Source organism: Sparus aurata, chromosome 2 (genome assembly GCF_900880675.1).
Source record: "Sparus aurata chromosome 2, fSpaAur1.1, whole genome shotgun sequence".
Classification (NCBI taxonomy): domain Eukaryota; kingdom Metazoa; phylum Chordata; class Actinopteri; order Spariformes; family Sparidae; genus Sparus; species Sparus aurata.
The window spans coordinates 30,552,915-30,566,318 of NC_044188.1; the positions used below are offsets into that span (position 1 = coordinate 30,552,915).

At 40.6% G+C, this 13,404-nt stretch overlaps 1 protein-coding gene across 1 annotated transcript in view; it reads left to right on the forward strand.

Annotated features, from left to right (window-relative positions):
* The first annotated feature begins 2,824 nt into the window (after window positions 1-2,824).
* The window catches only part of LOC115568978 (alpha-2-macroglobulin), a 35,191-nt gene continuing 24,611 nt past the window's right edge, over window positions 2,825-13,404 (forward strand). The window contains exons 1-15 of the mRNA XM_030396784.1: window positions 2,825-2,925; window positions 3,089-3,269; window positions 3,443-3,599; window positions 4,062-4,114; window positions 4,607-4,627; window positions 5,734-5,899; window positions 6,000-6,084; window positions 6,196-6,331; window positions 7,727-7,844; window positions 7,969-8,078; window positions 8,167-8,334; window positions 9,761-9,988; window positions 10,490-10,553; window positions 10,683-10,828; window positions 12,952-13,101. Of these exons, the coding sequence (XP_030252644.1) occupies window positions 2,840-2,925; window positions 3,089-3,269; window positions 3,443-3,599; window positions 4,062-4,114; window positions 4,607-4,627; window positions 5,734-5,899; window positions 6,000-6,084; window positions 6,196-6,331; window positions 7,727-7,844; window positions 7,969-8,078; window positions 8,167-8,334; window positions 9,761-9,988; window positions 10,490-10,553; window positions 10,683-10,828; window positions 12,952-13,101 (1,869 nt within the window). The 5' untranslated portion in view covers window positions 2,825-2,839. The remainder of the gene's footprint in view (window positions 2,926-3,088; window positions 3,270-3,442; window positions 3,600-4,061; window positions 4,115-4,606; window positions 4,628-5,733; window positions 5,900-5,999; window positions 6,085-6,195; window positions 6,332-7,726; window positions 7,845-7,968; window positions 8,079-8,166; window positions 8,335-9,760; window positions 9,989-10,489; window positions 10,554-10,682; window positions 10,829-12,951; window positions 13,102-13,404) is intronic.

Below are 13,404 nucleotides of genomic sequence, written 5' to 3' on the forward strand. Positions count from 1 at the left end.
ATCTGGCTGAGGATCTCTGTCTCCACATTTGCTGCTGCACTTTCTGTTGTCTATGAGCTTTCTGCTGTCTTTGGGCTGTAGAATTTAATTGTACTGTCCCTTTTAACAGGAGCGTCGACGTCGAGGTGTGTTGCGTGCGCGTGATGACGTCACCCGGAAGAGAGCTGGTGTTGACGGAAGAAGCACACCACGTGTGTGGAGAAAGTTTGGCTTTATAGTCCATTCGGTGAAACAGAATTCATTTGTCATTAAAAGTTTTCTGGGGAGTGGCTACTGTCCAATCGGTGACTGTAGAAGATGAAAGCCGGTCGGGGGAACTCACCGGAGCGTGGAGAAGTTGAGACCGGCGAGTTGTTCGGCCGGTGTTGGCGGAACGATGGCGGGAGGCTTCGCTTCTTGGAGGTGAAGGAGTCGGCGAACTGAGGCGAACTGCAGCGACGGTGACTTTCTGTTCCGGAATTTCCTCGTCCTCTCTTTGCTGCGGAAGGAGGTGGGCTGGGAGACACGGGAGAGTCGTCGGACGAACTATGATAATCTTGGATGTAGAGGAGAGATGAACCAGGCGGGATGCGAACCATGGATGAGACGAAGTTGGTGCTCTTCGGACTCGCTCGCGTCCTAGGCGGCTGTTGGGCCACTGGAATCAGGGTCTCGTGTACGGAGGTGACGGGAAACATGTCGGCTTCAGGGACACGGTGCATCCGGTTTTGTCCGACGGGGATAGTGATACGAAGTCCATGATGAGGTGAGTAGAGCCTGATGTTGCTCGTACAAAAGTTTGGATGTGCTCGGACGAGGCGATGTCGCGTGATCTCGTTTCTGGGTGCGAGAGCGCAGGATACAAGAGCGAAGCAGAGGAGAGGGTCAGGTGGTTATTTATAGAAATGCGGAAGTAGGCGCTGTTGAGGTGTGGTCCTGCTCCTGAAACTTCGCCAATTAAGCTTCAATAAGAGGGGCAGTACGTGTCATAAGTTATGACCAAGGATCTAACTTTGTTGGGGCAAAAAATGAACATAATAAAGCTCTCAAGCAGTTTGATACTCATCGTCTGACCGCATTTTTTGACTTAGAAACAGTGTAACTTCAGCATGAAGGTTCCACATGCAAGCCATGCTGGAGGTGCATGGGAGAGACAGATCCGAACAGTGAGGAATGTTCTTTGTTCCTCTTTCACCCTCATCAGGCAGACTGAAATTTAGAGAACAAGAAAACCAAAATGAGTCACTGGGACAAAAATAAAGTAGCAACAAAAGTCCAAACAGCAGAGTTCAAATCAAAAGAGATACAAGAAACCAAAACAAGAAACATACCAAAATGGGAGACACGCAGAGACACTGGAGGGACACTGGAGCAGAATGCCGGGATTCCCGGAGTAACAGGGAAACATCACGGAATGAACTGATAAACACATGAGGGAGAACAAAGACTATACAGACACATGAACGAGAGGATCAGGAAAAGGTGAGGTGAGTGAGAAGGGAAGAGGACAGGTGAGGTAATGACGGGGGAAAAAAAAAACATCCATCCATCCATCCATTCTCTGTAACCGCTTTTTCCTTTTTATGGGGTTGCAGGAGTTTGTGCTGGAGCCAATCCCAGCTGTCTCTGGGCGAGGGCAGGGTACACCCTGGACAAGTCACCAGCTCATCGCAGGGCCCTCACTGATGGCAGAGGCTGCCCTGCAAGGTGCACATTTGGAGCAATTTGGGGCTCAGGACACTCAAGGACACTTCGACATGCAGCTCAGTGTGGGGGAGCTGGGATTTTAACCAGCGACCTTTTGTTCACAGCCAACCTGCTCTACCGGCTGAGCTACAGCCAACCCGGGGAAAAAAAAAATGAGAGGGGAAAAACACACAGGGGAAACTGAAAAGCAAGAAGAGACACACGGGCATGGCTTCAAAATAATAATAATAATAATAATGATAATAGCCATAATATTGTGTTGGGACTTCACCACATGGTCCTCAGAGTAGAGTCAATACTTTTGTCATTGTCTTTATACAGTACATGGTTTCAATTTTGTTGGCTTCAAGTAAAGGGTCATTACTGTTGGTCCTGACTTTTGCTGCCAATAGCTTTGTAGCTTGAGCTGGTTTGATTCACTGCATGCAAACAAAAGTATTTGCAAAACAGCACCATTTTTAAACAGTAAGCACATTTATCACTGTGGTGTAACCCATCAGCAATATTTGAGGACTTTATCAGTTCACAGGGGTTAACTTACTGGAAAAAGGAATGTTTATCTTGGCCCTAGAAACCAGGTTGAGAGCTGTTGCAATGACAAAATCAAACATTGCATGCTGGGTAAAGGGCAGCATGAGATGTTTCATGTTTGTTTTGAATCAGACTTACTTAGAATTGATCTAGGAAAAAAATGTTGACTACTCCTGTTGTCATCATTGAAGGAATGTGCAGAAGTAAATGCTTATAAATTGTGGTACAAGATTTAAAACACAACAATATGAATAGCTCCACAATATCTTAAAATGACTGTAAAAAAAACCTCCTATGTAAAGCTTTTAATGTTACATTTTTTATATATAGTGATGTTACAGCATAAGCAATGCATTGGAAAATGCATCAATACTTTAAACAACAGACGTATGAAACGTGTGTCTATGTTACACCTGACTTGAAATAAATCTGATTCTGTCCTTTTGTTAGCCTATCAGATGCAGTCAGTCTAAAACACTACATTAAAAACAACTTAAAATCTGTAACTGATCAACGGAGTGGTTGCATTATGAGTTGCATCATGTGTGTGAGGAGCGGGGGTGGATTTCTGTTTCAAAGGCTATATAACCAATGCTGACCCAGAGTCTTTTGTTAGTCAACCATGGATCATCCTGGGATTCAGATGTGGATATGGACAGTTTGTGTCTTCCTAAGTTGGATGTGTGCTGGTCAAGCAGCGGCAGGACCGTAAGTTGACCTGTTCTATCCAACAGAAGAATGATAGCATGTATATGGGGGTTTAAATTAATTTGAATAATGCTGTATTGCTGAATAATCTTCTGAGGTGGCATGTCCTCCATGTCAGATCCAGTAAGGTATCTACTGTATGTGTGTATGTTCCCGACTGTAGGCAGTACATGGTCGCCATTCCTGCAGTTCTTGAAGCTGGAGCTAAGACCAAATTCTGTGTGAGTCTCCTGCAGCCCAATGAGACTCTGGTCATGACTGTAAATTTGGTGTTCCAAGAGAAGATTACAACCCTCTTCCAGAAGACATCCAGTCAAGAGTTTCATGAGTGCATTCAATTTGAGGTCAGCTCTCCAAATGGACTGTAAGATACAAAAATTGTTGCACAAAATATGTAAAAAAGCCAGAGGTGTTCTATCGACAGATGTGTCTGTAATCCAGCATTCACTTGTGATTTTTAGAAGAAAACAGATCCTAATGGTGCTTTTGCTGTCAATGAAATATTTGTCTGTAACAGGCTCCTTTAGTGCAGAATGAAGTGGTGCAGGAGTTGGAAGTGGCGGTACGAGGTGACAAGTTCTACTCAAAAGAAGTCAGAAAAGTCAAAATCCATTCCTATAAACCAAGAACATTTGTCCAAACAGATAAACCAATCTACCTCCCCGGACAAACAGGTAACCTTCAGCTGATTATCGATGATGTTGTACACAACATAGATTATTTCTGGGCTGATAATTTGAAAATGAATGAAAATTTGCCACAAAATACTTTTCATTAAGTTTATTGCACAAAACAATTTTTCATGTTGATCTCATCTCAAGCTCTCTGTTATTCTGGTTTGTTTTTTTTACCCCTAACTGGGATCTCCCAGATTGTAGTTCACTGCTTGCTGGATTGGCCTCAGATGCCCTGTGACAATTAGCTGTAGTAAAAAGAAGAAGAGAAAAACTGAATGGCAGTTGTATAGCTAAAGGAGGTCACAAGCTCTGTTAAAGAATGCAAAGCAGATAGCAGAGGGAGCAAGCCAATAGTAAATGATCTTTTGTTCTAAGCCAACATTGTAATGATGTGATTTCTGATGTGACTGTTTAACCTCACTGTAATTCCTTTATGTAATGTCTTTACATTTCTCAAAGTGCATTTCAGAGTCATCACACTAGACTCCAAGTTGAGACCTGCAAGTCAGCTGGTGAGTTTTTTGGCTCCTTACTTTTAGATCTTATTTAGAGGTGCCCTGATTTGAAAGGGTGTCCTGAGCTAAAGATACCTAAAAATTGGTATCAAGGCCATTTGGGCATATTCTAATACATTTTGTACATGAGGACCATTGTTTATTTTGAGTAACCTGTAATGTAATAGCAGTTCAAAATACATGGGCCTGTCATCTACTCCTTAGACTTAAATCTACATCTGTTTTAATGTGTCATTTATATTTAATCATCATTTGGTTATTGCATTGTGTTCAATAAACTGACAGATTTACAATATAAAAGAGGTCAGTTATGTAATGATTTGACTGACATGGTTGGCGTTATATGACTCAGTCGGCTCCTGGTGAAGCTCTGGGTCAACAGTACAGCCAGGGCCTCTTTAGGTAAACTTGTCAGTGCTGCTTAGAACATTTCTGCTGATGCTGTAAAAATCAATCTTATCTAACATATCTCTCATTATTTTCTTGCAGTACAATATCATTGAAATCGAGGTAAGACAATGTACACATACCCTTCTTTCTCATCTAATAAGAAAGACACAGCAAGAGACTAAGCTTTCTGTTAAGTTAACAATTCTATCACCTCAAAACTCAACCCCCAAGAACAATAGCATGCCAAGCTAACGTAAACTGAACCAGAGACGAAAACACATGGCTACAACATTCTGTCGGCTAAATCTCTATAGAATGGGCTGACTTGGCTAATGATCAATAAGTAGTTGATACTTTTGCATTATATTAAATTACAGGGTTGAAGCAGAGCAGCTTTTAGGCCTCAGAGTGAAAACTTCTTTTTCTCCATAAAATATGACCCATGATCCCCAAAATCACTGATAGTGTGGGACGTGTGACAGTTCCGTGAGCATAATGCTCCGTTTGTTGAAGTTATACAGTCCAGAAACAAGAAACAGGAGGGCAGTGCAGCTGAAACAGGCACAATATTCAGCCTATTACAAGTCACTGTAACATCAAAATGATTCTGAAGCTTTTGATTTGAGGTAATGTTGCTTTTACTGTAAAATCATGTTTTACAAGCTAGTTTTAAAAACACATCCCTCATTCTTCTGTATGAATTAAAATCATGTAGTTTGACGAAAATAAATTATCTTAACTCAAGCTCTGTTTTCAAAGTTTTTTGTTGTTATTCTTTTATGAACTGCATAAGCTTCCCTCAGCTATGTGGACTGTGATATTAAAGCTAATCTTTAGTTAAGATTTAGTTTGGCAATTTTATCAAACTTTAAAAAAGGATATATATATAATTCTTTTTATCAATAAATTCTTGTGATATATGTGCGGTGGGCAGTATTCACTGATACCCGCATATCTGTAACTGGATACTACAACTGCCTTTAGTTGGGATCTGTTTGAGGGTATGTAAAAACAACATATGAGGTGTGTGTAATATTTAGTGTACATTTCAAGTGTTTTAAGTAAACGTGATGATTTTCACAAAGAGTCAAGCACAAATTTACATCAAGTGTGTCCCAAAAAAGAAGATAAAAAAGAATCACTGTATCACTGTTCTGTATATCTGTGTACAAGTTATCTCTTGTCATGAATACCTTTTTGTGTAATGTATGTAATTTATTACATAGGATGTTAACAGCAACAGGATTGGACAGTGGCTGAACAAAACATCCGGTGGTAAAATACTGCAGCTTTTCTACTCTTTGAACTCTGAGGCCAGTGAAGGAAACTACAACGTTATTGTATCAGTTGGTGAAGAAAAAATATATCATAGTTTCAAGGTTGAGAAATACGGTATGTCATTTTTGTTTTTTTTATCACCTTTCATGTCGCTCGATTTGAAAAATAACATAATAACGGAGCAATTTTGCTAACAATCCTATTTTGTCCCCAGTTTTGCCTAAATTTGATGTAAAAATAAAATCACCTGATGAGGCAAGTATTGATCAGGATGAACTCGAAGCTGAAGTATGTGCAAAGTAAGTAAAAGCCCTTACACTCATTACACTCCTAAATCGTTTAATATTGATGCAGTGTGGTGATGAATGACACCTTTTAACAACAACATTTTATATGACCATCATAAAAAGGTATACATATGGCCAACCTGTACCAGGCATTGTTCATGTTGAGATGTGCCGACCTCTTCAACGCTACTATCATAATCCTGATAACCCGAACGGTGCCCCCGAGATGACAGCCCCATGCCACAAGGAGACAAAGCAGGTACAATTTCATCTGTGCTAAAACAATGTAAACACAAAGGTCGACCTTGTATGTGTTTATACAGTCTGTGTGTGTGTGCGTCATTCCGACGGTAACTAAATTAGCTGTACACTAATACATACTGGAACATGTGACCAGGAATTACGGGCTGAGACAATAATATTAGTTTAAAACAAAACATAATTTATTTAACACAACATTCTCAAACAATCTAGGGTCGAGGGGTTTGTAGCACAGGTTAGAGACTCTGATCACCAAAACCCTCCACCATGCGTGCGACTGTGCTCACTGCTGGCCAACAGCACTTTCACAAACGTGTATAACAAACAAAACTATTACACGCCTCTCCAACCAGTTTGTCACCAAAAACAGGAACAAAGAGACACTAAAAAAAAACAACCTAATATAACTAAAGCAGGAATACTACAATGACATAATGAGAGTAACCTGATGGCAACAAAAGGGGAAAATGAAATACGACAAAACAAGGCAAGAAAAACAGCACTGGCAGTCTACAAAAAGGAGAACAGATTATATGGATTAGCAGGTGATAATCTCGACTCAATAATGTACTCCCAACATTGAGTTTGCTTTACCTCTCCTGTTGTTTGCTTATCGCAATGTACCGTGCACGATATGGACACAGAGGGGAGGGGGGAGTCGCTAATGGAGTGAGACTGAGAAAAAACAAAACACAGACGGTAAGAATAAACAATAGCATAGCACTTAAAAACTATAACCAACATTTACCAGAAGCTCTGCTGTTAGAGTCGCAGTGTTCTATCGGATCGGTGAGGCTTATATGCCTGCCCAAATAAATCTGAAACGTGGAAGTAGGAGGTGCCACACTTACCTACACCTACGGTAGACTAGGAGGCGCTCACCACCGGCTACACATATATAACAATGAAATACTGGAGCAACTTCTGAACTGTTTCGGTTTTATGTTTAATCATGTTGGAGGAAATTCAATCATGTTTTTAATGTAACAACCATTCAGTACTTGGCTTGAGTACATCCCCAATACAGCTTCAATCTGCAGTCAAGATAACAGTACAAAAGCACCAAACAATGAATGTTGTGTCAACCGATAGCTGCTGCAGTCAGGTTGATAAATGGAAGTACCACTTTTTTAATACTTAATGTTAAATCTCAGAGTTGTCTCAGAGCTCCGGGTAAATGGCTCCAGATAAAAGCAGAATGTAATGTGATTCTGGGTGTTGCTTCACTTTATCTGGGTCTGCACCAGACTCTCTCCTCCACAGCTGGCCGCCCAAGGGCAGCTGCAGCTATGCCCCCCTTCTCCACTCGGATGTGTTTGAAATTGGGAAAGTTTGTCCATTCAATCATGTTTTCTTTTATTTGAATTCTATCTTGTTTTATTGTACCTCACAGACGGACAAGACGGGCTGTGCCACTTTCACCTTGAAGATGTCCACTTTCACAAAACTTGACCAAAAGATTTTGAGGGATGAGCTGGACCTCAAGGCCACAGTGGAAGAGGAGGGGACAGGCAAGTTATATCATGTCTGTTATAAATATATTTAGATTTTACAAAGAGAATAAGTAAGAAAATTACAGTGTCATGAATTTAAACAATAAGACTTACTGTCATAACATGAAGTCTTCTTGTGCAGATATTTCACACCCAGCACAGGAGAAAATAAGGATTTCATATGTTGTTGGAAAGCTGTCGTTCATTGACACACCCAAGATTTATGAGCAAGGTTCAAATGTGGTGGGAAAAGTAAGTGAATGTGGTCTTCACTTCTTCAGCATGATTCTCTAATTTAGCTGTGGGGAATGACAGTGATACCACTTTGTGCTTCCAACAGGTTAAAGCAGTTTATTACAATAATACACCCATTCCTGACGTGCCAGTATACCTGTTTGAGGGTGAGAGATGGTCAGCAAATTGGCTACAGAATCTCACGACAGACGGCAGTGGTGTCGCTGCTTTCTCATTAAGCACGGCTAACTTTAAAGGAAACTTCCACCTCCATGTAAGTAAGATGAGACACTGTACTCACCATCTGTTAGGTAACATTTATAAGTCCCCTAATAACACTCTTTTCAAGGTGACTTTTTTGCTTGGTTGACAGTGTGAAAACCCAGATGCAGACAGGGAGGCAGGGAGCGGAGTTCAGGTTTATTTATCGACTTAACAGGAGAAGATCAGGGTGGCGCTGGTGAAGCGTGGCTAGGCTGAGTCCTCCAAAAAGCACAGGGTAAAAGTAAAAGGATCACAGGTTACAGGGGTGCCAATGAACACTGAGTACAGAGAAACACGAGAGACAAATTAGATTACTAGAGAGCACTATAAACACTCTCATTGACTTAATGCTGATAGATCTAGCCGGAGCCATATACCACATCAGGAGACAAAATCATCTGGCAGAAGGTAGCGCAGAGAACAGGGCTTGTCAGCAGGTTCAGATAGCCAACCTGCTGCAGGTGTGTGTCTCAGCTGCCAGAGAAAAACACCACAACACTGTTTTACACTGCCACAGAAAGTTACAGAATGTGACAGTGATAAAACAAAGGGACTGAAATATAAAATGGTGTCTCAAAATGCTGCAACTGATCAATGTGCCAGTATAGTAGCTAATGGCCATATTGGAATACTTAATTTCAACCTAATTATTTGCTTGGCTATGAAGAATGAACTCACTTTCCAAAGCGTTCTTGCCAGGGACGTGCTCATGATTATTGAGTGGCAGGGGCTCGAAGTCAGAAAAGGGCCTTAATAACACAATATGTAGATTAATTAATGTAAAATTAATAAACAAAGTACTTATAGAAAGCTAACTACTTAGCTGTGTATCATGTGTAGCTGTGAGTGATATGCAATTGCCATTTCTTTTGTGTCAACAAATTATTGTCAACATGATTTTATTCACATCATCATAATACTGAGGTTTGGAAGACATGCAATTCAGCTGCAATTCTTAAAAAGCAAAAAAACACTGATTTATTATTAGGCTATTCATTGGAGGGCAAACTAGAAATGCATGCTACACATCTAAAAATGTGATGAAACCAAGAAATGACTACTGTGACTGTGAGTAGGAACAGCAATGTTTACAAGGACAAAGTCACAGTAAACTCAATATCTGAAAGAAGTTCGAGATTTGTGGCAATATAAACAGCCGACACAGACAGCTGTCAGATTATTCTTATGCTCATTAACCAGCAGTTAGCTTAACAGGCACAAATGGGCGTTCTTCTGAATTATGACTCATATTTAAGCACATTTTTCACATCCCTATGCTCAACAGGAATGTATTTATTCATTTAAAAAATGCACCTAAAGGGCACTTTATAATATGAGGCAAAAGGGGCAGGGGCCCCTTTGGGCCTTATGTGTGCACTTGCCTGTATTCCTCTATTTCTGCCACTTCACTTATTTATATTTTTTTTGCAATCTAGGTTAGCAACAATCCGACACTGGGGTATGATCCTTATAGAGCTGCACACTATGAGATTGGAGATCACATGGTGTCTTTGATCCAACCTACAACTCCTGATACTAAAACCACAAGCTCCCTGGAGGTGAAAAGGAAGGATGCACCACTTCCCTGTGACAGAGAAGAAGACATCGCCATTAAATACACTGTAGCTGGAGAGGCATCGGGCTCTGTGGATGTGATGTATCTGGTGAGTGGTGGGTGAACTGATTGTCGGCTCGACACCAGTTCTCTTCCAGAGACTTGCAAAATGTATATTGATGCCAAGTGGCCAGCCTTTTACATTGCACACTGGAATTAGCTGTTTCCAAATGTTGCAAATTTTACACCTTTCCAAAAAAAGCCAAGTAAGATACGGATTGTTTTGTGTTTGTACCTTGTACGTTGTTTCCGTCTACTGCTTCTATCCACATAATAGGAGCTGAGCAACATGTTTAACTTGCTTCATGAGACAGGCCCCAGATCTGGTTACAGTGCGACTGCCCTTTAGCTGTTACTACATATTGTTGTCCTACACACTGAACCTATACAGCAAACCTTTGGCCCTGACGCATATAAACAAAAGTACTTAATAAAATGACAAATAATCAAACATCAGAACACCAGGCAGTGTTGTAACCTGATGTTAAAGTATCAGTTTTTAGTGTAACATTCACTTATTTTTTGTGTCCCTTTCTCTCAAATTCTCCAGGTTTTATCCAGAGGAGCCATTGTCATGCAAGGACTTAAACAGATGGAGGTGCAAGATAAATCAGGTGGGAAAAGGATGATATCTTAAAATGACCCTTATTTGAGACTGAATGGTTCTTGAGCTGCATTGTTATCGACCTATAGTTTCACGTGCATGATGATTGCTGTTAATAACAGCTGGTTTGTTGTTTCAGTGACTGAGGGCGAGGTGTCCTTCAAGTTGAAAGTGTCTGCAGAGATAGCACCAGATGTCCAGATTGTGGCTTACGCCGTCCTCCCCAGTGAGACTGTGATCGCCCACAGTGCTGACTTCTCCACTGAGAAATGCTTCAGTAACAAGGTCAGTATAAGAGGAAGACTTGTGGTACTGACTGTACTTGTCAGAAGCAGGTGTAGATTTGAGAGGTATCTTAGTTGTGTTACAAAAGGTCAATATGTGGCCCTCCAAGACAGCCTCCAAGACCAACTGAGGTTAGTTTGACATCAGGGCATATAGTACAGATGTGATTTACAGGGGCCCTGACAGGACTATAACTCCAAGGATGAGAAGAAATGACAGGTGGGGACAGCAGAGGCATATAGCAGGGGAGGAGTGAGAGAGTCGGGCATCAGCAGTGGATGAAAATGGCATGTAGAGCTGAAATTTTGCTGGTGGCCTTGTGGTTATGAAGAAGATACCACAAAACCCCATGTCTTAAGAAGCAGCATTTATTGACAGGCTTGATCAAGGAAAACAATAGCTATTGGTACAGTTTGCCAACCACTACGGTTCTGACGAGCATTCCAATCAGTAGTCTATTTTACCCATCACTTGATATCCATAGTTACTTTTGGCGAGTAAAATAAATAGGTCACACGCCATTGACAGGCTTAACATTTGCTGACTTTGCTATATAACTTTCAACAGACACAGTTAACAAAAGCAGATCTACTGATTGCATTTCAAATTTGTCCCTCAATTTGTCCACCAAACAGCCTGCAATCGTTGCTGAAGGTTATCTGATATGTCAGTGTTTCCCCTATATGCATTCTGCTGCTGGATTTTCAGCACCGCCGCCGCAAAAAGAGAAAAAAAAAAAGACATGATTTTTATAAGTTTAATATCTATCGAATGGTGAATTTAGGTTGCACACAGTGAAAGCACTACACCCTAAGTTATATTGAAATCGATTATTATTGTCATTACTGCTATTTGTATAATTTCTACAAGTCAGCATTTGAGTTGAATGACTGAAATCCTCGTCATCCTATTCAAAGGCTGCAACAGTTGACTCATTGAACCGGGGTTAAGTTAGTTTCCGGTTAGATATTCGGCGGATATTCACTGAGGTTCACCCAGTGTTAGCAGCAGGAGAACGGGTAGCTCACCTCCCAGAGCCTCATGCTGAATCACTGGAAACTGATTTAGGGACCGTTTTAATTACTGACCGAAATTACTTAGCATAACTATATTAATACAAAATAATTGCATTTTTTCCAATATCTCCTATGTCATGCAGCCCAGTGACTCCGAACCAACAGAAGATGTATTAGAAGACTGGACGAATCAGACACAGCCCCATTGTACTTTAGTGCTTCATCTATTTTATATGAATATTAATATGCATAAATTATTATTTGTTTCTCTATACCCATGTCATGTGACCCACTGACTTCTGAAACAGATTCTGTTTCCATAAAAAATATAAAATAATAAAGAAAATGATGGTAAAAAAAGCTCTGATGCTCAAGAGGTTCACATATTTTCAAGCAGCATTGTCAACTTCTACAGGCTTCCACAGGCAGCATTTCACAGAGCACTGTTCTACCTCACCTGTTTTTAATATGTGTTAAATATGGTTTACTTGTTCTTGTTCTACCTCACCTGTTTTTAATATTTGTTAAATATGGTTTACTTGTTCTTGTTCTACCTCACCTGTTTTTTATATTTGTTAAATATTGTTTACTTTTTCTTGTTCTACCTCACCTTTTTAATTTCAATAAATGTTCCCTTTTTTAAATTGAGACTCGTAACATTTGTTATCATCATTGTATAATTTTTATGATGTAAATTGTGGGATCAAAAGTAGTATCGGCAGTCCAAATCGGTCATTGGCTAAGGGTGATGAAAAAAAATCGGTATCGGCATTGGCCCTAAAAAATCCATATCAGTCGATCCCCTAGTACTTACTAACATAAACTAAAGCATGTCATGCATGCAAATTAAAGTTAAGTGCCAGGAGACCATTCCTCTGTTCAGCACTTCTGACCATAAAAGAAATTACATTCTAGTGAGTGTGGCCTCTGCCCTGCAAGGTACTTTTCACATAAAGGTGTTAGCTTGATGAAAAACACAGTGAATTCATTTGATAGGCCTTCTGATTAAAAATCAATCAAGGAGATTTTCTGGCGTCATTTGCGTGTTTGTCGAGATCAGACACTAAAATCCAGATGGTGCGTTTTGTGTCTTTCTGTATGTGTCAGGTGTCCGTGGAGTTTTCTCCCTCCTCAGCTGTCCCAGGAGAGGAGACCAACCTGCAGGTGACGGCCCAGCCAGACTCTCTCTGTGGTGTGAGTGCTGTCGACCAGAGTGTCCTCATCAAGGAGCCAGGGAAGACCCTGGAGGCAGAGCAGGTAACTGCTGGAATCACTACAGATAGATGTAGATCACCTGTGTGCCATCTGAATAATCCTTTTTTCTAAAAGGTTGTCATTTTAATCTGCTATTGTTTCCTTTCTCCCTCTGCCAGTTGTAGATTTTTAACCAACTACAAAATAGTTATGTTCACATATGTGAGGTGTGCTCCTCTGTGAGAGTATACCTGGGTAGAGTTTTGACAGCTTTACTCTACATCCACGTTTAAAGAGCATGGCTAAAATCCCAAGAATTATTATTTGTCACATCTTCATACAACACAAACATCTGGTCATTAACAG